The sequence below is a fragment of the Nesoenas mayeri genome (genome assembly GCF_963082525.1).
Source record: "Nesoenas mayeri genome assembly, chromosome: 15".
NCBI lineage: Eukaryota > Metazoa > Chordata > Aves > Columbiformes > Columbidae > Nesoenas > Nesoenas mayeri.
In genome coordinates, this window is record NC_137559.1 from 7,505,288 (window position 1) to 7,528,914 (window position 23,627).

The following is a 23,627-nucleotide window of genomic DNA, read 5'->3' on the forward strand; positions in this document are numbered from 1 at the left end:
GCACGGGGCAGCTAGCAGCCACAGCTTTCCCTACGCCTAGTCGCCGCTGTACCAGCTCTGCTTCGCCGCAGACACACCAGAATAACCCCCAGCAAGCGCTCCCCGCGATTAACCCCTCGGAGCCACAGCAACCACCGCCCCTTCCACAGGCACCAACCCACCTCCTCTAACCGGAGGCTGCGCAGCTGCCTGCTGAGGCGGAGTGTCATTAGGCCGGGTCCACCTCCTCGTCGCTCTCATTGGCGGCATGACATGAATTCGCCTTGTGATTGGCTCGGACTCCTTTCGATCTGTCCGCAAGACGGCTTCCCATTGGCTGCCTTCAGGGGAGGTGAGGGTGTTGTGTTTGAATCGCGGAGAGACGGTGGGCGGGTGGCTGTAGCTTGCCACGTTGCCGCCGGTAGCTTCGCGCAGCCCGACCAGAAGGGGGAGAGGTTCGGCAAAGTCCGGAAACGCTCGGCAATGGCCGGAGGCGGCTTTTAAAGGAGAGGAGCGGCTGCCGGCTTGCCCTGCCTCGCCGTCGCTCGGCGTGAGGGGACTCGTTCGCGTGGGCGCTGCCGTGTCGTCCTCCCGCCGCCCCGGGAAGGGAAGGGGCGCGATGCTGGCCGACAGCCTGGTGGAGGAGTTCGAGATCCGCGAGGATGAGCCCTGGTACGACCAGCAGGACCTGCAGCAAGGTGAGCCGGCGCGGGGGGCGTGCGAGGGAAGGGGCTGTGGCGAAGAGGGCGTGTGAGGAGGGGGCCGCGGGCAGCCGCTGCGGGGGTCGGCGGGGGAAGGGGTGGCGGGCAGCGCGGGGCACCGGCACCACGGCGCTGCGGAGCGCGGAGGTTCGCGGGGCGCTCGGGCGGGGCGGCGGGAAGGGCGTGAGGGGGCAGAAGCCGCCGGCGAGGGTCGCGGAGCGGCGGGGTTGCGCCGCCCCGCCACTGTCGTAGCCGGGAGCCCGGGCTGCCCTCCCGGCCGCGCTCCCACCGCCCCGGGCGCGCAGGCAGGGGGATCGCCGGTGTGGCTGTGGGTTACAGCCGGCTTTGTTTGACGGAAGGGGCTGCTGCAGCCCAGCTCGGGCGTGCTGGGTCGCTCTCCGCCCGGCGGGGAGGGAGGGCAGCGGCTCCGAAAAGTTGCACCTTGTCGGGACATCGTCAGCTCTGCAGGGCGGGCGCTGGAAGTAGCGGGCAGGATGCTGCATCGCGTCCTTTTGAACCTTTTATAAGGGCTTCCAGTCGGTGAAGTTGTAAATGTCGCTGTGTTCGATTAGCTGTGCAGGTCCATTATTAAAAACTTTCTGAGTTTTCTTCCTAAAATACACAACTCCACTATGTGTTTGAATTATATGTACCCAGCTCCTGTATGTCATTCTGTCAATAGGTCTTAAACCGCCACATGCAAGAGGTAAATACTGTTCTCATTTCACCAGTGAGGGAGGAGTCACAGAAATGCACCGAGTATGATCACACTAAAAATCTTCTACAGACATGATATGGAAAGAATGTGCAATTTCCTTTACAACTGGTATTTACTTAGTTCTACTTTTTGTTATTAATCCTGAATTGGTGTTAAAAGGACAGCTCAAAGCTGTGAAGTGGCTCCCTGCAAACTTGCTCCAGCCTTTGGCTTTTTACATTGAAGTACATTAGTTCTTGGGACTGGTAGGTGCTACCTTACTGTAAACCATAAAGAAAGACACTGTTGAAAGCTCTTCCTAGCTAAGTGCCTTTTGCACTGAGATCAGGGATCTGACAGCAGAAACTTTTTCTGAGACAGGAATAGGTCTCTAATTGTATGCTTTGACTATAAAATAGGTGTTTGAAGGCTGTATTTAGATACTCTTTGCTTGAAATAGATGTTTTCATGGCTCTAAGATATAAGCCAATCAATTTAAATAAGATCTTGAGTCTGTAGTTTGCTGTCAAAGGGAAGAGAGCTGAAAATTTGAAGACACAATTTAGCAATCTCTTTACTACGTCAGTAGTAAAAACTACTTATGGGGTGGAAGACCTACAACGAGACTTCAACATGTATAGCAACTGACTTCTTGCCTTATTGAGGGTTTTTAAATTTCATTTTTTAATTAAAATGAGTCAAATAATCACAATTTTCTCTCTGATGTGAGCTTTTAAGAAATGGTATTCCGTTCTAGAGGTTAGTGCATTTTGAAGGGGATTATCTCTTTACAAGCCTAAACGGATGTGACTAATAACCTCGCCAAAAGGGAAAGGAGAAAAATAAACTGATGGGCAAGTTGAAATGCTAAGAAGAAATTCCTTACAGGAATGTTGTTTAAATATTCTATTATAGTTTATTCCTGAAGTCTGAAAGACACTCTTCCTTCTCCTCAGACTAAGCAATACCAATGTATGTAAATAGAGTAGTAAGATTCCTTATCGAGGTCTCTTTAATCTTTTCAACAACTCAAACAATCAGTGCACGTTTAAAAACTGAGTAGGTTTATGAGAAAACTGAGGTTGTAAAACATTAGGAGGCACCCTGAAACGAGCTTGTAGACCTAATCAGCCAGTCTTTAAATCTTGAAGTTAGGGTAGGGTTTTGGAAAAGCTTTGACAGTCTTTGTGTGCAGCAAAAGCTTTTGCCTTGACAATGGAGGTGGGCTTTTCTGGCATGCCGTTCATGAAAACAGAATGCTCATGGAATTCTTTTAAGGATGGGATCCGCCATCCTTCCTTCTGCAGTATCCATGCTGTGCTGCGGTATGCTGACACTTGAAAAAGAATTATTGTCTGTGACCGCTCTTTTACGTCTTGTTGTTAGTCTCTTTAACAGAAGGGTGATCTGAACATGGAATAGGAAATATGAAGCAAGTAAAAAAAAGTTAAGGGTTTAATTTTACAGTTAAGTAAACTTCAGCCAGGCTTTCTTACGTATCTTGTACTACTAATGCCTTTTGCTGTTGAAAAGAACAGGCTTGTTTTAGATTGAAAATTCCCTGTATCATTTTGTTAGATGAATTATGAAAAAGTAGAAGGATTTTGGTACTGTTGTGGGGTTTTTTTTGTTTTTCTCAATTATAGTAACACTGTCAGAAGAGATTGTGGAGAAGTGCTGCTGACTGAGGGCTGTTCAGCATCTCAGAGGAGCTACCATTCAAGTTTTGTTTTGGTTTGAGGATTTCTGATGGAGCTGTTACACACCAGTACAACTGATCAGATTTGCTAAAATGAAGATCTTAAGATCTGCGCTATGCAGTTTGCATTATTAAAAACCTCTCTGCTTACATATTCCTGGTAAAAAGGAAAAATGCATGTCTGTGACAGAACCTAGCTGTTACTTAACATAAATTTACAAAAGAAAATGCTGGGTGCATCTCATATTGTAGAGCAACTCTAAGAGAAATGTAAATTAACTTTTGTTTCTGTATCTGGAGAACACATATATTGTACATCTTGCTGTTAAAATTTGCTCTTCAGAGGGCTTATAGGTACTTAACAATATAGAAAAATGGATGCAAAGCAAATTCTTATTTTTCGAAGAGGTCCAATTGTTTCAGTTCTTGCTTTCTCTGGGGGTGGGAGGTTGGGGTTTTATTGCATATTCCTGAGCTCTTCCATTTGTCTTCTCCCGCTCAGAAACAAATTGCCTTAATTACAAAAGAGCATGCTTCTCTTATAGTAGCTTATTTGTGCTTCTGCCATTCTAATGAACAGAATGAGTCTGTAAATATAATGACATGAATTCTATTATTTACATTGTATTCAAATTACTGTGTGGTACGTGCTACTTGGTTTTGTAGATGAGGGGGCATGTAGGAATGAAACTAGCAACTCCTAAATGTACTTAAACATTAAAACGAACTTTCACTTTGGGAAGGGAAATGGCAGCAAGTAATTCCATTATTTATTACATCTTTAAGGTAATCCTAAATCCTCTCTAAACCTCTTACTCTATTAAAATAAAAGAATGCACTGTTTAGTCTTTGCTTTGAATTGTTGACCAGCTTTCAAGATTGTGGCTCCTAGTAAAGATTTGTGTAGTATGAGAACTTGTGAATTGGGACTCCAGTTTAAATAGGATGATAGATTCACTGGATTTGAAGACTACAGTATTCTGTAATGCAACGGAACAAACAGCTTGGTGTTGACTGGGAGTGATTCTGTCCATGGGTAAACAAGGTGCAATCTCTGTTTTAAAATGGGAAAAACTTAAGCAGAACACCTCAAGGTTTCCTTATCCAAATACTTTAAACCCCAGCTCTAGAACAGGCTCTGTTTCTTAACAAGTGGTGTTGCAATGAAAAAGCTGTGTGAGGATAAACTCCTAAGCAGAGATCAGTATGCCATGTGGCTCCTGGTCATACATCTTCTCAAACTGTGAAGAGCTCCTATACACTGGGACTTGTTTTAAATATTTTTTGTGGCATTTATTCTAAGAATCTGACCTTAAGGTAGGAAAAAATGCACTGCAGCTGTAAAGAATGTGTAAAGAATACCACAGCTGTTGTTTTGCCAGAACTAGACATCTACAACTTAATAGACAAATGCTCCTACTCACTTGTCCTTGTATGTCCAAGTTTGGTCTTTGGCTTCTGTATGTAGGTGGAGTAATTGTTTTGGACAAGCTGCCAAACTGAAGGTTAGCGCAGACCGATCTTGGAACAGTGTTCTGTCTGTTACAATAACTAGTTGATAAGATTATTGGGAAAGGGCAGGAAGGAAAGAGATAAGTTAAAACAAGGGCATCTTAATCACATGAAAGTGGAATGTATTTTCTGGTCTAGCTGCCACTACCGATGATGCAATACGTGTCTCTTGTATATTAATTGAAGTCTTCTTGAAGTGAATCTACATTTTTCTTGCCTTTTCTTCTGTCTCCTTCCCATTGGTGATGCTAGTTCTTTGTGAAAACTAACAACGTTGTATGCACACAGGCGAGAGACAACCTGGTTGTGGTCCAGGTGATGGGAAGGAGGTGGAAAATGAGAGGGTTTGAAACCTGTTGCATTCTTAACATGTAATCCCTGTACAGAGTAATTACAATTTTAGCAATAACACCGAGATTGATGCTTTGTCGTGTTATGTTCGCTTTTAAATTACGCGTGTCTTTAAACATCAGAATATAGAATACCTAGCACTACTGATGCTGTTGAACAAATATCAAGCTTCCCTGTAGAAGGAGACTGAGTGTTCGGATGACTTATTTCTTAATTTGAAACAGCTACAGTCACTGCACCCTGGAGGTGATCGAGGATGACTGAAGTGAAATTAAGTGCCTGAGAACAAGTGACATTTAAAATGATGTTTTGGAGCACATAAAACAATTCTTGTCTCCTAGGTTTATGAGCTCAAAAAGCAGAATAGCTACATTTCTTTATCAGTATTATGTCTTTTGATGTTATTTTTTTCACCATAAAAAGCATGTGAAACTTTCATTTAGCACTTTGATCCAGTATGACCTGCGCTCCTCGGTGAAAGGGCAGTGGGGAAGAACAGCAAATGAATTAAGAGGGCAATCAGCTTTGGGCTGGGTTTAGCCTGATGAACATTTACAGGGCCTTTTATGTTTATTCTTCAGAAATATGAGTGCTGGAAACATGGTGAAGTGCAGCTAAGAGACCTTGGGTAGAGAGCTGGTGCAGTACTGGGCAGATGGTGAGAAGTGAAGATGGTGTAGGTGTCTGACCTGTGGCTGAAGGACCAAAGGAGAAACTAAGGAAGCTTCATTAAATAAGAGCAACTTCTAGGTTTTAGGGCTGACTTGTGTTTTAGATGGTATATGAATGTTCTATTTAAGTGTAAGCTAACTTTCTTTTTGGGTACTGGAAGTAACTTAGAGCAGTTAAAACAGCAATAAAAATACCCCTCGAGTATTTGCTTAAAATACCTTAAAATTAGATTGTATTATTTGCTCTATAACTTAAGTGCAAACATGATTTCTTTGTTTAGATCTTCACCTTGCCGCTGAGCTTGGGAAGACACTACTGGACCGTAACACTGAACTAGAAGAATCTTTACAACAAATGTATGCAACAAATCAAGAGCAACTACAGGAGATAGAGGTAAATATTTGTGGGATCCAAGTGTTAAAGCATCTAAACCTGTAACATAAGTTGAGATGTGAATTTCTTGGCATCTGATGGACACTTTAAAGAAAAATACTCAACAGTGTTTAACTACCTCTGCTACTTTGAGAATCTGAGAACCTCTATAGGCTTGATCATAGTTAGAACTTTTTGTCTGATTACTGGAAGCTTTGTGCCATTAAGCTTTATGTTGGATTTGGCTTGTTTAATGCCAAATAACTAGTGTTTTTCTTTTTTGTACAGAAAAGTTACTTCAGTTATTTTATTGCTAAGCTTTGCTGATCTTACCAGGTAAAATGGCATTAAATTATATGATGAATAAATTAATAATTTAAATCATTAGATGACAATGGTAGTTGTTACCATACTGAAGTTTAAATGCTAGTAAGTGCAGGAGAGAGACTTAAGAAAAATCTGAAGCTATATACTTGCACTAAACTGAGCTGTGGTAAAGGAAACTAAAGTCTATTTCAATAAAAAACAAAAGAAACAAACAATAAAAACCTAACAACAACAAGCAACAACAAAAAACCCCCAAACACACACACAAAAGGCAAAGCCAAACACTAAAATAGTATCTAAATACAGGATGTAGTGGATATATTGTTCTGTATTTTCTAGAGTGGGGGAAAAATCATAACCACCCTTTCAAAACCACTTGTCTTTGTGCTATTTTGTGGAAAAATCTGGCCATTTTTGGCAATTTTCCTTTTTTTTTTTTCTGCTTCAGTATTGCTCATGTTCTTGCAGATCCAGCATTTGTCAGCATAATGAATTCTTTTTCCAGCTATTAGAGGGCAATGCATGGTCTCTAATAATTAAATTATTAAATATTCAGTGCTTTGCTGACTGACAACATATTGGAAACGTAGTCAGCATTTCAGTTTGGTTTCGGTGCGAGTCACAGAGAACTGGCTGTGACTGGTATACACGAGATTTTTACAAAATCCGAGTTCTTTTGTGCAAGCAGTTCTTATACAGTCACAGATGGTACGTGGCTTTTGTACAGCTGCAACTTAAGACTTAAAACACGTATAATTGGAGTGGTAACAGGTAATTTAAGGAATCCTAAGCTTAATACTTACAGATATCTAGGTATCTTTAAAGTAGTCATGTTAACAAAAAATGCAGCATTTTTGTTAGGTCATGCACAATTTCTGGGTGCAGGTTTTCTTTTCTTGATAAGGTACTTTTGCTTTCTACCTGATACTTTGGCTATTTCCTGTATTATGTGCTAAATGTCATCTTTGTTATTCTATTAATTCTGTGATGCAGTGGTTGGAATAGCTGATATTGATAATAGTGGCACAGCATTACAAAGAACTGTATTTAATGCAGAAACTTAAAATATCTCATTGCCATTAATGTTTTTTATGAAAGATTAATTATTTCTTAAGATTTAGAGAGGACAAACACTTTAAGGTGCTATACAAATACTGATCTACTTAAGGTATGAGCAACCGTGTCTAAGGAAGTGTTCAACAGTTACAACACACCTTTTGAAATAACACAACATAACTTCGCAATAGGTAACTAACCTGCCTCATTGAGTGTAGCTACTCCTTCAGCAGATGTATTTGAATGCTATCTTGAAATATGGAAAATATATTGTTGCTAAGCTGCATTCATTCATAGAAACAGTCTAGTGCCATTGAAGATGTAATATCCTGTTGGCTTAAGCCAGTTTATTTGCTTCAGCTTTTTTGGTGGGTTAGCATTTATTGACTAGATAAGAGAGCTCAGCAGGACGTGGTCACAGGTGTCCTTCCAGCGGTGATCTATAGTTGGTGTGTCCCAGTGTCAAGTACTTGTATGTTCAGATAACCTCAGACAGTGACAGACTCATTTATTCTCTTGATACCTTGCTTTGCTTAGTCAATAAAAAAACAGATCAGGACTTGTGCAATACTGCTTTTCAAAGGTTTTATCTGATACCCATTTCTTCTCTTTCATCCTCTCCCCCAACATGGGTAGGAGCATATATTGGGGAAATCAAATGAACCCCTTCTTCAAATACACAGAGAACATCATGATGGAGGAACTGAATGTATTAGCTTATCGGCATAAGGGATTGTTACAGGAATTCACTGAAACAAATGTCAGTGAAGTTAGCATGTGCAATGTGCAGTACTTTTTAGCTGGTAAAAGCAGTTCAGTCAGTTATTTTCAAACCTATATTTCTGTCTTTTGTGGGAACGCAGGAGACCCCACTGCACAGGATATGTGTGCAGGTGGCATGTTCAGTCTCCGTGCTTGGTGTTTCCTCATTTTTAAGTGCATGTCTCTGTAACCTAAAGGTGATCTTGCAGCTGTTCCTGGTGCTACGCTGCTGCATTTTCTACTAGCTTTTTCAGTACAGTGTATCAGAGTAAATCTTTGGGGTTTTTTCCTATTCATATCTTGTAGGTTGCAAAGTCCAAACTGGCTAAGAAATCATTCTGAAATACAGTACTACCTTATCTGCACTGAAGGGGAAGGGTCAAAGGCTTTGGGATGCTTAAGATTACATCTAATACATTAAATGCTGACTTATTTAGTGTTTTACAGCCTTAGATCATTATATCTGACCTCTGTGCTGACACGTGTGCCACTAACTAATTATTATAGATGTAATAAATGCTGGATTGAAAGGGCAACTTTATTCCTGCCTGAGTGTTCTCAGCACTCAGACTTCAGAAATACCGACGCTCTCCTTTTATCATGTGGGAGAATGCAGCAAGTCTCAACTGCTGCTGCATGTTAGGTGCTCAGTTACAGGGGAGGTGGAATAAATGTGAACTTGTAAAGCATTTATTACCACATCTATACTTTGTCTTGGTGGCCTGATAATTCCAGGCCAACTTGACACCCGCACTGAACATCTGGGAGATGGAAGGTGGAGAAAATGGTGTTTCACCTCTTCCATTCATCTGGAGCTTCTGCAAAAGCCCGTTGTTGTAAGTGGTAGCATCTAATTCTGGCACCAAAGCCTTGGTTTCTGTGCTTAGCCACACTTGTACTGCTGAAGAAAATCTGAAGATCTCCAGCTCCTTCTGAGAGTAACCAATAGGGAAAGTTAATCTGAAATGGGTCACATTGAGATTCTGCCGCTAATCCACGTACTATTTTTGTGTAAATCCTCTGTCATGTGTGCACAGGCCACAAAAGGATCTGTCCAACTGCTATCATGTTGATCTTCTAGGAGTCTGTATGTAGCAGTTACTAGTCCTAGATTAACTTATTATCTGTTCTTAAATTGCCTAAAATGTAAACCCATCAATCTTCTAATGAGGTAAAAGGTTAAGTAGAATATTAGAACTTTTGAGTATCTAACAGGCTTATGTAAAGAGAAGTAACTGCCCAGCAGTGTGCTGGATGTTCCTACTGGAAGTTTATTTTTCAGTAAGTAGCATGTGGTAATACAGAATATATTGCAAGAAATACATTCTAGGTAAGAACAAAGTATTTCTGATTTAAAGGGTTAGGGTTTTTTGTTCAAGTCTGATGCAAACTCCTGTGTGGAGTTTTAGAATTGGATCAGCCCTATCCTGGGTGGGACAATATAAGACACTTGTATTAAGAGCCATAGGTGATTGTTAACTGCTCTTAGACTGAGAATTCCAAGCTTTCTGATATAGTTCAAGAAACTTGATGGTCTGTGTTGTTAATTGTAAAACTAAAGAGGATTAAAATGAAATACTTCATGTTGAGTTGTTGGGTTTTTGGCAGGAGAATTTTTTTGGGGGGTTACAGTAACTGGAATAGCTCCCTGTGGGTAATTATAGATTGAATTCAATAATTTGATTTTTTACTTCCTGACACATAGTAGCCCACATACTGTCTTAAGTGCAACCACAACCTAAATTCTGTTCTGCTGAATGTAGTGCTGCTTCAGACTGGAAAAACTTTGGTCAGTTGAAAAGAAATGTTAATTATGGATAATGCTACCCAATATTTCAGTTTTAGTGCTAAGAAAATGATTGGGTCAACACTGCTGGAACATTTCTGTTGTAGCCCACTGCAGCTCTTAGAAGGGCTGTTTGGATCCATGGCTGTGTCAGGGACGCTGCAGGACACACAGGCCAAGGCAGAAGGTTTGGGTGCTGGCCGAGCTGCAGCAGGGCTGGATGAACACGGCTTGTACAACCAAACCAGCCCCTCTGGACAACAGGCTGCTTGATCAGCCTGGGCTGACTTCTGTGACAGGGCAAACCGAGCTACTGATAGCGCCAGACAACCAGGCATTTACCAAAGCAACCACTGGAATCTACATTTCTGAAACTTAGCAGTGTCTCTATGAATGTGAATAAAAATGCAGAGTAGTAGACCTGTCTTTATACTTCAAGTATAAACGAGTAACAGCAATACTGTCTTGCAGTACCTCACGAAGCAAGTGGAGCTCCTGCGTCAGATGAATGATCAGCATGCAAAAGTCTATGAACAGCTGGATGTGACAGCGAGAGAACTAGAAGACACTAATCAAAAACTAGTTGCAGAAAGTAGAGCTTCACAACAGAAGATATTAAGGTAACGAACTTAGACTAGACTCCCTTCCCCAAGCCCCAATTGAGAATATGAAAAAGAGCTGTCCAAGTGTATTTGTGTAGTTATTGGGTGGCTGTCTCTGTCTAGTGTTGTTCTACAATAGTGTTAAATTGAAAGGATAATTTTATTTAAAGGTCTTTTGGGTCCAAAGAGCAGTCTTCAGAGAATAAACTACAATGTAAGAGGATGAGAAATTCCCATGTACTTGACTGAACACTCAAATGTTCTAACAGCAGTCCTTCACCTTTTTAGCTTGACAGAGACTATTGAAAATCTGCAAACACACATAGATGACCTGCAGCGACAAGTAGAAGAACTGAAGAAGTCTGGACGAGGTCGGATGAGCCATGAGAGATCTGACCAGCCAAGATCAATGCACAGTTTCTCTTGTTTGAAGGAGCTGTATGACCTTCGCCAGTAAGACTTTCTACCTTGCATAGCAAAGATGATACTGAAATTATTTTAGGCAAAGCTTTAAACATTAAGACATAAGCACAGACATCAAACAAGCTAACAGAAAAACATCTAATGTTCTAGCAAAATACCTGCACTGTGTGGTGTTGCCACTGCTGCTGTCACACTTCGAGACTGCTCCAGTCTTTGTGCCACAGAAATGGCAAGATCCGCTTTCTGTCTTGGAAAGTTCTTTCCCAAAGTCTCCAACCATATCAAATTGTAGCCTAGAAAGTGTACAGCGATTCACACCTCACTTTTTTCAGTCTGATAAAAGCCCACACACAGAATCTGAAAAACTAACATCCCAAATGCAAAATATTTTCTGTAACTTACTCTTTCCTTGGATGTCTGTGGATGTTTTCTTGACAAGGAAGGTGGGAGACCTGCAATAGCTTTCCTGAACTTAATCTAGTGAAAATGATGCTTAAACTGGTAAAATGGTGCCTGGAGCTGTGGGCTGCTTTTTAAATGTAGAGCGTTTTGACCCAGCTGAACTGCATTAGCATGCCCAGCAGGACAATCACCTGGGGTAAAAGCTCAGACCAGATTCAGTCCTAGAAAGTAGTTTCATAAGTGAGGTACCTCCACAGACAGGCAGAGCAGGCTCTTGGGGCTGGGCCCTCAGCACTCCATGGAGGTGGGAATGGAGAATAAATCTGTATATCCAAAAAGACATTATTTCTTGACAACTCAAAAATAAGTGGATTCCATCAAACTGCCAAAGGCGTGTAGAAATACCAGCCTACAGAATTGCCTTGTCAATTTTGAAGCTTGTTTCCACAATCAAGAGTGACAAAAGTTACCAGATTGGAGTGCTGCAGAAAAAAATCTGAGCATCAGAAAGCATTGCATGTTTATTTAAACTTAAATTGTAGGTCTAGTTATTGAATAAGCTTGTCTGTAACTTGAAACTGTTAATAAGCTGCCATTCTGCTTGAGCTGGGAGGCTTGATTTGATGGCATATAAGTACTTAGAAACTCTGATTACTAAATGGACTGATAGGTTAGTAAAATGACCCGCTATGTATACTTGGAGGCGTGTTAGCACACAGTTTAAAGCTGTCATTAGTTACCCAGGACAAGAAGACTTTAGAAGGTGTGGGCAGCTGTACTTCCTACATTTGATAAAACTTACTTTTGTTTCTGCAGGTACTTTGTTTATGATCACGTGTTTGCAGAAAAGATTACCTCAATGGATAGTCAGCTCAGTCCTCTAGAAGAAGAAAATGAGAACCTCAAAAAGGCAGTTACAGTTCTGCAAGCCCAACTTAACCTAGAAAAAGAGAAGAGGATAAGAATGGAAGAGGAATATAGTCTTATGGTAAAAGAAAACTGTGACCTCGAACAGAGGCTTGTTGACACAGACTTATATCGGGCTCGTGCAGAGGAGTTAGAAGTGGAAGTGGCTGAAATGCGACAAATACTTCAGTCTGAAAACACATTCCATAATGCAGAGAAATTGGTGCCGGAATCCTTTTTCATTTCATTCAAGGAATCTTTAGAAAGGGAGCTTGGTCAGAGCCCGGCAGACGATGGACTTCTGACTGTATCGGAGCTCGAGAAGAAGGCGCTGAAACGGAGCAGCAGTGAAACTTTCCTAAGCAGCGCTGCAGGGGGAGACATTCTAAGGGGCCACGAAGAAACCTGCATTAGGAGAGCTGAAGCTGTGAAGCAGCGAGGAATCTCTGTGCTTAATGAAGTTGACGCTCAGTATAACGCTCTGAAAGTGAAGTATGAGGAGCTGTTGAAGAAGTGTCAAATGGATGAAGATTCTTTGAAACACAAGGCTGTACAAACGCTGAAGCAGTATTCCAAAGACCTAGATATGGGGAATACCCAGTGTGATCTTGCAGCTAACACTGAAGAATGCACAAATGTGGAGCTAAGTGACTCTCCAACAAATCCTCCTCCTGAATATAAAGCACTCTTCAAGGAAATTTTTAGCTGTATCAGAAAAACAAAAGAAGAAATAGATGAACACAGAGCTAAGTACAAGTCCCTCTTCTCTCAGCCATAGCATTGGACACACTGATTATCCATTTTCGGTTGATGACTGTTAGTCAAGAAGGGGAAAAACTTCACACAAATGTCAGAAGCCCCCGATATGGATGTATTTCTTGAGCACTCAGAATGAATGTTTTGAATTGGCTTGTAGACCTGTAGTTAACAAGCTACTTAGTTACCCACTAGTTTCCCTATAACTATGTAGCAATAGATTTAATGTTGTTTAGCACTGTCACACAAACTAGTGGTTGTAAAGTGAACAAATACCAGAGCTGGACTACTTTATACCACAGTTAATCTCCGTCCAGAGCGGTAACTGACACTAGTTTCCTTAGTCCGCTTCAGAAATAACAGCGCTAAGAAATCTGTACTGTACTTCTCAAAGGAATCAGACTAAAGCTTTCCTTTGGTTGGCAGGTGATGCTCTAGCCCTGTAATTTCATCCATGTAGAAGATGAACAAAAACAAAGCCCCTGACCAGCTTCATGGGCAGCCTCTCCTTGATTCTGGAGAATGAAGGCAGCTGTCTAGCTGAGCTTGCTTTGGCAGGGAGCGGAGAGCTGGCACAGCAGCTTGCACTGTGCTTTGGTTAAGCTAAAACCACGTTTTTACGTGCACTAAACTCTCCCACAGATTTATATAGATGTCTGCCTACTAAGAAAGGATTTGATGTAAAGTTTGTGTGGCTTTCTAGGTATGGTTTCGTACGTAGGGCACTTTGTCTTAAGGCAAGATACTGTGAATTGACTATGTATGGTATTTGGGACCTACTGTTCTTTGGTGGAATGTCTACAAAGTACATTTGTATGTGTATTTGGTAAGAAGATAGAAAGTCGCAGTGTAGCTATTTAACTTTAGCAGTAGCATTGACGTAGTGGAATAGCTTTTAGTCTTACATACCACGAAGTCCAAGTGCTTGAAGGAGAAGGGCCTGGTAAAACCTTAGCATACTGGTTTGGCTGTTGATTCCAGTATCAGCCTGAGTGTCCATGCTGCCTGGGGGTGGGTGGATGGACACAACGCTGCCAGAATGGATCCTACTGAAAACAAGGCACCACGCTCGTGTTCTTCCTTTCCTTCTCCACTCCCTAGTCATAATTCTTATGTATTTAAATTCTGAAAAACAAAGAACGTGGATTAAAATGTTCTTTAAAACTGCTTCAAAGTGTGAAGAACACAAAGCCTAAGAGGTGGTGTGGGGGGAAGGTGCAGCGAGAGGTGATGTCCTTTTCCTCACAAGGGGTCTCAGAGCTTAAAATGGTCAGTGGTTCTCGGGAATCATCTTACTGCCTGTTGGAGCTGCTGTTGTACCAAAGGGCTGACAAAGAATGTTGACAACTTCTCAGCTTTAGCTCAGCTGCTGCAGGTCTGTCTGCCTTACGTTGTTGTACCCTGCCGAGTTGGTGTATAATTGTCCTTCAGTTGCAGTATAAGACTTAATATTGTGAGAGTTTCTCTAAAACATGTATTGCATTCTGAAAGTTATTTAAGAACGAGAATCTGAATCTTGTGAATATTTTTTCTAAGCAAATAAACAATCCAGTCAAGCTACATGTGTAACTAGTAGTTGTTATGCCCATTTGTGCTAAGCAGGAACCAGGCAGCAGTGCAGATGGCACCTCTGTTATCTATTCTTGCCATCTTTCCTGCACAGCTTAGATGGAGTTCCCATGAAATTCGCATTTTAAAAAGGTTACACTAAATAGAAAAGGATATGCCTGTCTGGGATAGAAATCCAGAGGGAACTCTCTCTTCCTGGTTGTGGTGTTTGTCAGTGCTGTTCAAAAAGGAGGGGGACACAAACAAGGCAGAAAAGCTGCTGTTGTGCCATCAGGTTAACTGTGTGGTCACGGTTTCCCCAACACTTGTATCCTCATCACCTGGAGCTCTGCCCCAGTTCAGATACTGGAAAGCAGTAACCTTGTGTGAGAAAAGCACGACACTGTTAGTCACAAATGATCTACTACTAATAGTCCGCACCACTTTAGGGGAAGGGCAACCCACACTGCTGGACCAGTATGGTGTATTACCGTTGGTTAATTTAGAGCACTTTCACATATACAATTTTTATGCTTTAAAAGTATGAAAAATGTTCTTAGATTTCCACAGAAGTAACTGATTGTTCTGTAATGTCACATCCCCTCGACTACCTGTGCCATTGCTAAGTGCTGGCTGTACTGTACTTTGAATTGTACATATTGTGCAATAAAAAGCTCCACGGCTGGGTTCTTCTCTCCTACCTTCTCTCACACTGTGGCTTTCCCAGGGACAAGCTTCCCAGATGCAGCCACAGGTGACACTGCGGCAGCAGGGCTGTGTCAGGGACCAGGACAAAGGCTGCAAAAGCTGCCTGAACTTAAACCACCTCCCAATCATACTTATGTAGTTAGTTAATAAACTGCACTAGATTATTAATTAAGGTAGAATTTTAGCAGTTTAAAAATAGGTATTTTCCACAGAAACGTGAAATGCCGTAAGTATGGTAACAATATTCTTAGCCAGTCTTATCTGGATTAACTACCTTAATCTGCTTATTTTAGTCAACAACTCAGCCTTTTCTGAGCATTAAGTAGATGAAATTAATAGAATCGCCCTGAGCTCCTCATGTGATGGAAATTATAGCAAAGAGCACAACCAGTAAAGTAACCATGTTCTACAACACTTACTTACAGTGAGATATTCCTTATCTTAGTGCAGCTAAGCTTCCGTGATAAACCTGTAACAAAGAGATCAGTGACTGTACCTTGTGCCACAGGCCCTGAGCCAGCTCCCTCTGGTACTCCTGAAGAAAGCGATGTGAGCAGAATGATGTAAAGCAGTTTACTATCTACCTCGGAGCCCTACTAAAACATTCCTGACATTTCCTTCCTCTGTAAGCCCTCAGGCTATAAAAGGAGTAGGTGCAGCTTCCACTTCTTCTTGGACAAATACAAGGCGGGTAGAATTGACCTTCAAGATAAAATTTTATTAAAAACATTACACAAAATAGAGGTTTTACACTGTTGCCATGTGATAACTACAGCTGGATGCTTTCCAGAGGTTGCACTCAGTTACTTACCTTGCTGCATTTGCATACAGTAATGCAAAAAATCCCTCAAACAAACCCCACACCAATAAAAGAAATCCCATAGTTGTTCCACATCTGTTTCAAAGGGAGGTACGTTCCAAATAACTCATTTCACAGACAAGAGGTGAGAACGGTTGCTATGGAGTACAGAGACAGAGACTTTGTTCCCCGCTCCCTGTCCCGGCATTTCCATGAATATGACGATCAAGGGCTGTAAGGGCTACTACACTGCTCAGACCAGAGTGTGAGCATCTAGATATTTAACAAAAACTGGGATGTTTGTAAACAAATTAATTTATTGGCATTACTTACAAAATAAAGTATTAGACCATGATTTTCCATCATGTCTGTGTCAGTATATCGTTTTATTTTCTTATAATGAAACAGAACGAGAATTGAAATACACTAGAAATCCCAGATTCATCAGGCTGCAGACAGGGTCCCATGTTGTCTTCCTCGCTGCCCCTGCACCCAGGCGCCCGTGCAAACAGGCGCGTGAGCGTGCCGGGGTGTCGGTGACCGTCCGTCTGCAATGCCCACGTGCCCCAGAGCAGGTCACATCCTGCCCCACGCTCCCCAGGCCGCGGCGTTACGCTGTCTGTGCTGCCCACTTCAGGTTTCCTCTTTCGTCCTGGAGATCCCTTGAAGTAAAGAAACCGCTACCACCGCTGTCAGGACTGCACCGTCCCCTTAAGATACCACATTCCACCGTAGCTCACACAGCAGTCCTGGGGAGAACGGGAAAGTCTGTCAGGTCTCAGGAACCACCGTCTGGCTTTGGGACAACAAATGTGATCGATAACAAGAGTCTCCCTCCAGTGCACAAGAGAGCACGAATGCACCCTGAAGACCAGACAGCTTAAATGAAGATGGCAAACACAAGAGGGGAAAGGTTGAGAGACCATAAGGAGGACAAGCAATGAAGTGGCAGCAACGGAGGAAAGGTTGTGGGGAGGAGTGAGGACGAGGGAACTGAGGGGTGAACAGCGGCCGAAGCTCAGAGTGAAGGCAGTGGCCACATCTGAAGCCTTTTCAGAAACAACGTTCTGCGACCATGAACTGTCAAACTTCAGGACTGTGCTCCGGCGTTCTGACCACACGTCTGCTAAGCTTGTAGTGGGTAAGCACACAGCAAAGGACTTCAGTAAATGGGTTTTCTTGTGGTTCATTTTCTTATTTCTATTAGATGAGCACCAAGTCCCTCGAGCTCTAAGCTAGTGGCTCCTCTTTCTTTTGCTCCCGGCCCCCCTTTAGGTAATTCAACCCCAGCTCGAGTGCTGCTACACAACCCGTGCTCTGGAGACTAAAGGGAAAAATATCTTTTTCTCCTGAAGTCTTGGGACTTGCACATCACAAAAGCAAATAAGAAATTAAGCATGGAAGCTAGAAACATGGTTTGCAGACTTGATCTGCAGATGCAAAAGTACGAACCCTGTCAGTCTGTCCCTCTGTGTATAAAAAAGGAGCACACGCGGATAGGGAAATAGCAGTCAAAAAATCCAATTTCATTCAAAGAGGAATACAATCTCTCATGGTTTAAAGCTGCCAGCGAATCTTCCTATTTCATTAAATGATACTTCTAACATTTATTTCAGAAACAGAGATAATGTCACTTTGGTGACAAATGCATTCAAGGCGAAGAAGCCTGACACAACATGAGGCTGGTCACACCATGGCTTAGTGACGTACGTGAACTACCCAGTTTATTCGCGCAAGGTCTTTTTTTCTATAAATAGGTTATCTGTAAAATAGCAACAGCATCATGAAAAACTAAGGCCAGTAAATTGTCTGGATGTTCCAGGAGAGCTGATATTTGAGCTAATCTAGTCATTTAACAAACCTTCCAGCACAGGCGAGCCATGTGAAATACTGTCTGGCAGGTAAAATGTCTGAGCTTATTTTAACGCTAAGACCACCAGGTTCTTTCAAGCACGACCAGTTTGCTTCTTATCACAGCAACAGATCTGTAATTTTTCAAATATGCTATTATTCCCTTTTCAGATCCCAATGTAATAAAGTACTTAAACACTTGTCTTACTCAAGTGGGTGACAGCGAGCAGAGGCCCAGCAACAACTATTAAAAGCATTACATTAGTTGGCAACTTTCTACTCAGCCATCCTGCATGGCTTTTAAAGCCTGTTGATCATGGCCTGTGAGGTCTGTACCTTAAACTTCTTTAGCAAGTAAATGGTGCACCTTCAAAGACAAAGATGAAAGGATTCAAATAAACTTTCACAAGGAAACGTGCTAACTACTACTTTGCCTGCTTGTTTTGGCTACGGTTTTGCTCCGTACACTGCTGCACGTCCTGCTACACAATGAAATGCGTTTCCTTCTGAACATGTGGCACTTGTGCTCTTCAGCATTAACCAGCTGAGCAGGCTGTGCAAAGCCCTCCCACCTCCTTCATGTCTAACTCCACGTTATTTAACAGTAACTCTGAAGTGTCACTTCTATGATACTCTATTCTCTGCTGGTCCAAGATGACACATAAAGATTTATTGCAATAATACAAAACAAACATGCATCAAAATCGCTACTCCTTGGAGAGAAAAAAGGTGGCATGAGACAAGTGTATTTTTAAGAAAACAAGCCAAAAAACAAGCTTTGTCCGCATTCCAATAACAATTGTTCTACCATGCTTATCATTCGTCAGTTCAAGGTAAAATACGATCCTTTGCTCAAATCAAGCATTAAAAATTGACGTATTCATTGGATCAAACCCACAATAGAACAGAAACTTACCTTTAACACTCTATCCACCTCCTGCTTGTTTAGATCTTCCCCACATTCTTGACTCAACTGATTCTGGATGACGTTCCTGCGCACTCGATAATTTTTCGAAAATATTTCAAGCAAAACTTGGCGATGCTTTAAAACAAAACGCATCGTAAGTACAAGAAGAACAACAATTACTCGTCTTTCTATATATCAAAACTGCACGTGCCTTAGCCTGTACAAAACCTTCACAGAACTACACGAGAGGATTCTTGCTTCGTAATCCTGAAGCCGTCACGTACAATCTGCTCTGCAGCAGCGCCCCAGCCCCTGCGGGGACCTCTGCACCCCCGGCCAGACCTGCACTCGTCTGACCTGCAGCACCTCCAGAGGCACCAGAACATGCTGAAGAAGGGGCTGCAACAAATTCCTCTCTAATGCTTCCAGAGGAGTTCATGTGGTTCGCTCCAGCCAGGAGGCTGGATACATTTTTCTCTAGAGCAATACATGAGTCTTTCCTATAAAAATTTATGTAGATGATGGACACAGCATTTACGTTGTCCATTCACATTTTGTTAGGCACCTTCCCTTTCACCTCATTTACTGTGACAGCAATTAAAACTTGGGAGATGTTCACATATGCCATCATCATTTTCCGTTCTAAGTATAAACAGATAGGTGAGGTAACAACATCATTTCACCTCTGGTGCATGTTGCATTATCATTAAAAGAAAAATGGACTGGATGCTGGAGTGAGGTCTGCGTTGGAGACCTCTTTCTCCTCAAAGGTCCAAAATTATCTATATTCCACTGGGCTAGTTCCTGACATGCATTCCCAACACACTGTGTTGTCCTGACACAGGAATGACCACGCTGTGGGCTCAGAGCTCCCTCTCACCTGGAAAAAGGTTGGTATTGGAAACCGGACACTTCAATGGGGAAAGAGGAAAACTGCCTGCTGTACCGGTTCCAGAAACACAAATCTAAACAATGACAATAAACATATATTTAGGAATGTAACTTATTTTTATGTCTACCTGATCATAAGTGTCACCAGCTTCCCAAAGTGCATAGACCTTTAGTTCATCTGGTGAAGCAGCAGTCTGTGGAGGAAACTGAGAACAAGAGGCTGTTAAAAATAACCTTCTATTTAATGAGTTCTATGATGCAGTATCCCTGGGCACCTATTACTGAATAAAAAATGTCACTGCCGTGTAATGAGAACTGCTGAAACAACATAAGCTGCTGTCCCGCTCCCCACTCGAAGGGGTGACTGTGCTCAGGCACGGCCTGTCCTGCTGACACCTTCTCCCAGGCCAATGGCTTCAACACACAGGATCCGTATCAAACCCGTCTTGCTGGCTGATCCTGTGGCACAGACCCCAAATTAACGAGGGGCTAACTATGGGTGTGTGCCTTGATACACCCGGGTCACGGCTGATCGGTGCTTCTGGTGACAGGGGGTCACCCACCCCTGCACCATGGGCCCCGTCTGGCGCACCTACAACCAGTCCAGAGTTTCAAAAGGAACTGCTGGGCATACTGGGACCCTATGAATTTAGCATGGGGACAGTTCCCTTGGACAGTGGACAACCACCACACAGCAGAAGAACAATCCCAGGGCTTGGACCTTTGCCAGTATTTCACGACAAGATGTCTAGATTTATCCTGTCAGCAGCATCTGCTTCCACGCCACCCGGAGCAGTGTTCAGCTGGGAGCACCATGTGCATTGCAGGGTCTTTCTGGAGGTTTTTACATTTACCATGGCAGGTTTTAGCGATTCAAACTCTATACTGTATTCATCTGCTTCACTAACCCCAAGTCCGCATTACTGATGACCACCATGCTTCTGCTGTGTTTGTCATCTCTGTTTCGGTGCAGACTACAGGACCCCAGAAGACTGAATACTGACAGACAATGAACAAGACACTTGCTCATTTCAGGCTCCAAAAATGAAGTGGTTTTGTTTGAATTTTTTTCCCCCATGTGCCAAGCTCAAAAAATACATTTGGGTTTTTTTTGTGAGACAGAGGCCTCAAACCCCGGCACACACAAAGGAACAAAACTGTTTCCCTTCTATACCCTAAGCTCCTAAAAAAGTAAAGTACCATCCATGTGCCTTAACATCTCCTGTTGGAGCAGTGACTAATGAGTGATGCTGGAATGCGCCTTCACTCCTGATACGTTAGTGACAGACAGGAAGAGAATTTATTCCTCGCTAACCGCCCAGATGACCTAAATCAATCATCTATGAAAAGCTAACAAGCCAGCCCCGATTGTTCCAGCATCCCTCCATCCCGGCTGCTGGTACAACCCAAACCTTTCTTCCCAGCCTCCCTTACAACACACCAAAAGACTAGTGCACCGCAGAGTGGCAGATCAGCCTTGCCTTTCACGCTTTGCCTCTGATCTTATTGCAAAGGGGAAGAGTTTTGTCCAGTGGGAACCGCCTGGTGGGATCAGCAGCTTTGGCTCTCACGTTGGTCCAAATGCCTGGACTATACCAAGGTTTTCACACTTGGTTTAGAGCCAGGGTTCAGGTTTATTAGGCTTGCAACACCTGGCATAGTTCTGTTCTCCTAAGGACACTTGCTTTTGAGGAATGCTATCTCTTGTGTGCTTTCAGGACAGATAATATCAAATCTTTCAGCTTCCCTCCAAGAAAAAGCAGCCGCAGGAAGGCGAATGCAGGGCACAGGAGTGCCCAGCCAGCAGCCACCTCGCTCAGCACAGACCCAGAGCGCAAACTCCTCCTGCCTCCGCCACACGGCTGAAACGCAGCTGTGCTCATCCAGCCGTTCTGCGAGGAAACGGCTTCCAAACCAACAGAATATTTGGGAAGAAAACCCCACCGAATCTCCTCCTCTTGTCCAGCCTTACTCTGCAAACTGTCACAAACACGAGTGCCCGCAGCACCCTGCTCGCCTGCTGTCACACAGCCCGGCCACAAGAGCGGGAAATGCCGTCAGCAGCTCTTCAGAGACACTGCTCTGTGCCAACAGCTTCGCTGTCCTGCTATCCACTGTCCTTTTGCCACTTTATGTTCGTTATCTCGATCTCTCCAGCCTCACCTCGAAACAGCTCTCTACTGCCTTAAAATCCTGCTTTAAAATATTTCTCCTGTGCCTCGTCCTGCTCTAAGGCCTCAGAGCTAATGCAGGGCTTGCAGGAGATGAACTGCTGCCCCAGGTCCTCGGGGCTGCCACGTTAAAACAGAAGCTGCCGGGGAGGAGCCCTTGGCTTTGGGCTGTGTCTCACTCAAGCACTGAGCACACCCTAAAAATAGCCCCTGCCAGGCAGCCTCGCATTATAGCTGAACCAGACTGAAAGAGGCTGAGTCTGCCAGAAAACAAAACCTTTTCAACTGGAATAGTCCTCCAGGTAAACTGCTGAGCGAACCTCCCCGGGAGCCCGGCAGCGGCACTGCCCCAAAAGGCTCACGGTAAGCACGGGGCTGCGCTCCTCTCCCGTCACCCTCGCCAGGCAGGACACCGGCAGCGGTTACATCATTTCCTGATGCCTCGAAAATATCCTCCAGATGTGGGCAGAAACTCGCTGCTCCGCAGCCCATGGGCAGGGAGCCGGCAGGAGCCACCCCGCGTACCCCACCAGTCCGTGGTGAATGGGTGCAGAGACTCAGAAACCAGATTGCTGCGCAAACGTTTCCCGTGGGGCTGGACAGGGCTCGGCCGCGCGAGCTCCGGACACGCGCAGTGCCAGCGTTGGCCGAGGAGCAGCACGGTGCTTGGATTCGCTGTTTCCTTACGTGTGCTCTTCCCTCCCACCCAAGGACAAAACAAAGCGCTGCAAGCACAGCACCCTGCAGCCATCCCCACAGCCTCATCTGCAGATGGAGCAGCATCTCCTCTGGCTCTCCACACACACAGGTTCTCATACGCTAGGTGCAGTCAGTCAGCTTTATCATAAATCCTACATTCTCCTGCTATGGTTTCAATTGCCATTTTCAGCAACATGTTTTCTATAATAAGGCAGCGTGCAAGCCAAGAGTGTCTTCGCCCCCCACAGAACATCATTTTAATTACCTCAGATCATTGATTTTCATCACCAAAGCACTTTCAATTACAGAAAACTAATGAGCAACTATGAAATCCCACACTAAACAACCCTCCAGGCTTTCCCTGAGCTCTGGCACCCCAGCTGGGTTCTGACAAAATTGTCCGGGGGAACAACCAAGAAATACCAAAGTGTATGAGCCCATGTAAAGAGTAAAACCAGCCCTGGCACCTTTGCCATCTGCACAGAGCATCGGGGGGAGGCTTGGGGCTAGTGATTTACATAGCTGGTAACAGCACAGGCTTACACAGGCTCCTCTACAAGATCTCAGGTTGTGCAGCAAATTTTGGCTTAGCAGACCTCTAGCAAGAAACATTCCAGTGACCACTTCTATAGCTCTGCAGGTCTCCTGTGACAGGGTTTTCTGGACAGAAGGAAGCTCCCAACCACCTCTCTTCAGGAGGATTTTATTTTGGTGGGGATTTGTTTCAGAAAAAGAAACTATCCTACTTTCACTCCTCACAGCCTTCAATCAAAGAGTGGATGTAGTAATTTCAAAAATCCCAGAACTTCCAAAGCAAACAAGTCCCAGTCCCAAGTGACAGAGCAACAATGACCTCAGCTATTTACCATCAGCATGTCAAACGCACACGCTACACTGTGTAAAAAGGAGAGCCCAGTCAGCACTAAGAGGCAGTTCCAGGCAAACATTACCCCAGGACTTGGAAGCTGTCAAGAAAGAAAGCAGAAAGCACTGAAATTGGTGGTCTCCCTAGTGGCATTTCCAGTCTGTTACTCAGCTCCCAGGTGCCAC

At 43.5% G+C, this 23,627-nt stretch overlaps 2 protein-coding genes across 2 annotated transcripts in view; one reads left to right on the forward strand and one right to left on the reverse strand.

Moving 5' to 3' along the window:
• Positions 1-598: 598 nt before the first annotated feature.
• Positions 599-13,025, forward strand: CDR2 (cerebellar degeneration related protein 2; the record flags this gene model as incomplete). Its single annotated transcript, XM_080354280.1, has 5 exons — positions 599-677; positions 5,892-6,004; positions 10,386-10,534; positions 10,805-10,969; positions 12,158-13,025. The coding sequence occupies 5 exons, from the start codon at positions 599-601 to the stop codon at positions 13,023-13,025; spliced, it is 1,374 nt and encodes a 457-aa protein (XP_080210406.1).
• A 3,111-nt stretch (positions 13,026-16,136) lies between these two features.
• POLR3E (RNA polymerase III subunit E) overlaps positions 16,137-23,627 on the reverse strand; it is a 28,629-nt gene continuing 21,138 nt past the window's right edge. Inside the window, exons 19-21 of the mRNA XM_080353834.1 lie at positions 19,836-19,913; positions 18,826-18,951; positions 16,137-16,807 (exon numbers count right to left, since the gene is read on the reverse strand). Of these exons, the coding sequence (XP_080209960.1) occupies positions 16,751-16,807; positions 18,826-18,951; positions 19,836-19,913 (261 nt within the window). The 3' untranslated portion in view covers positions 16,137-16,750. The remainder of the gene's footprint in view (positions 16,808-18,825; positions 18,952-19,835; positions 19,914-23,627) is intronic.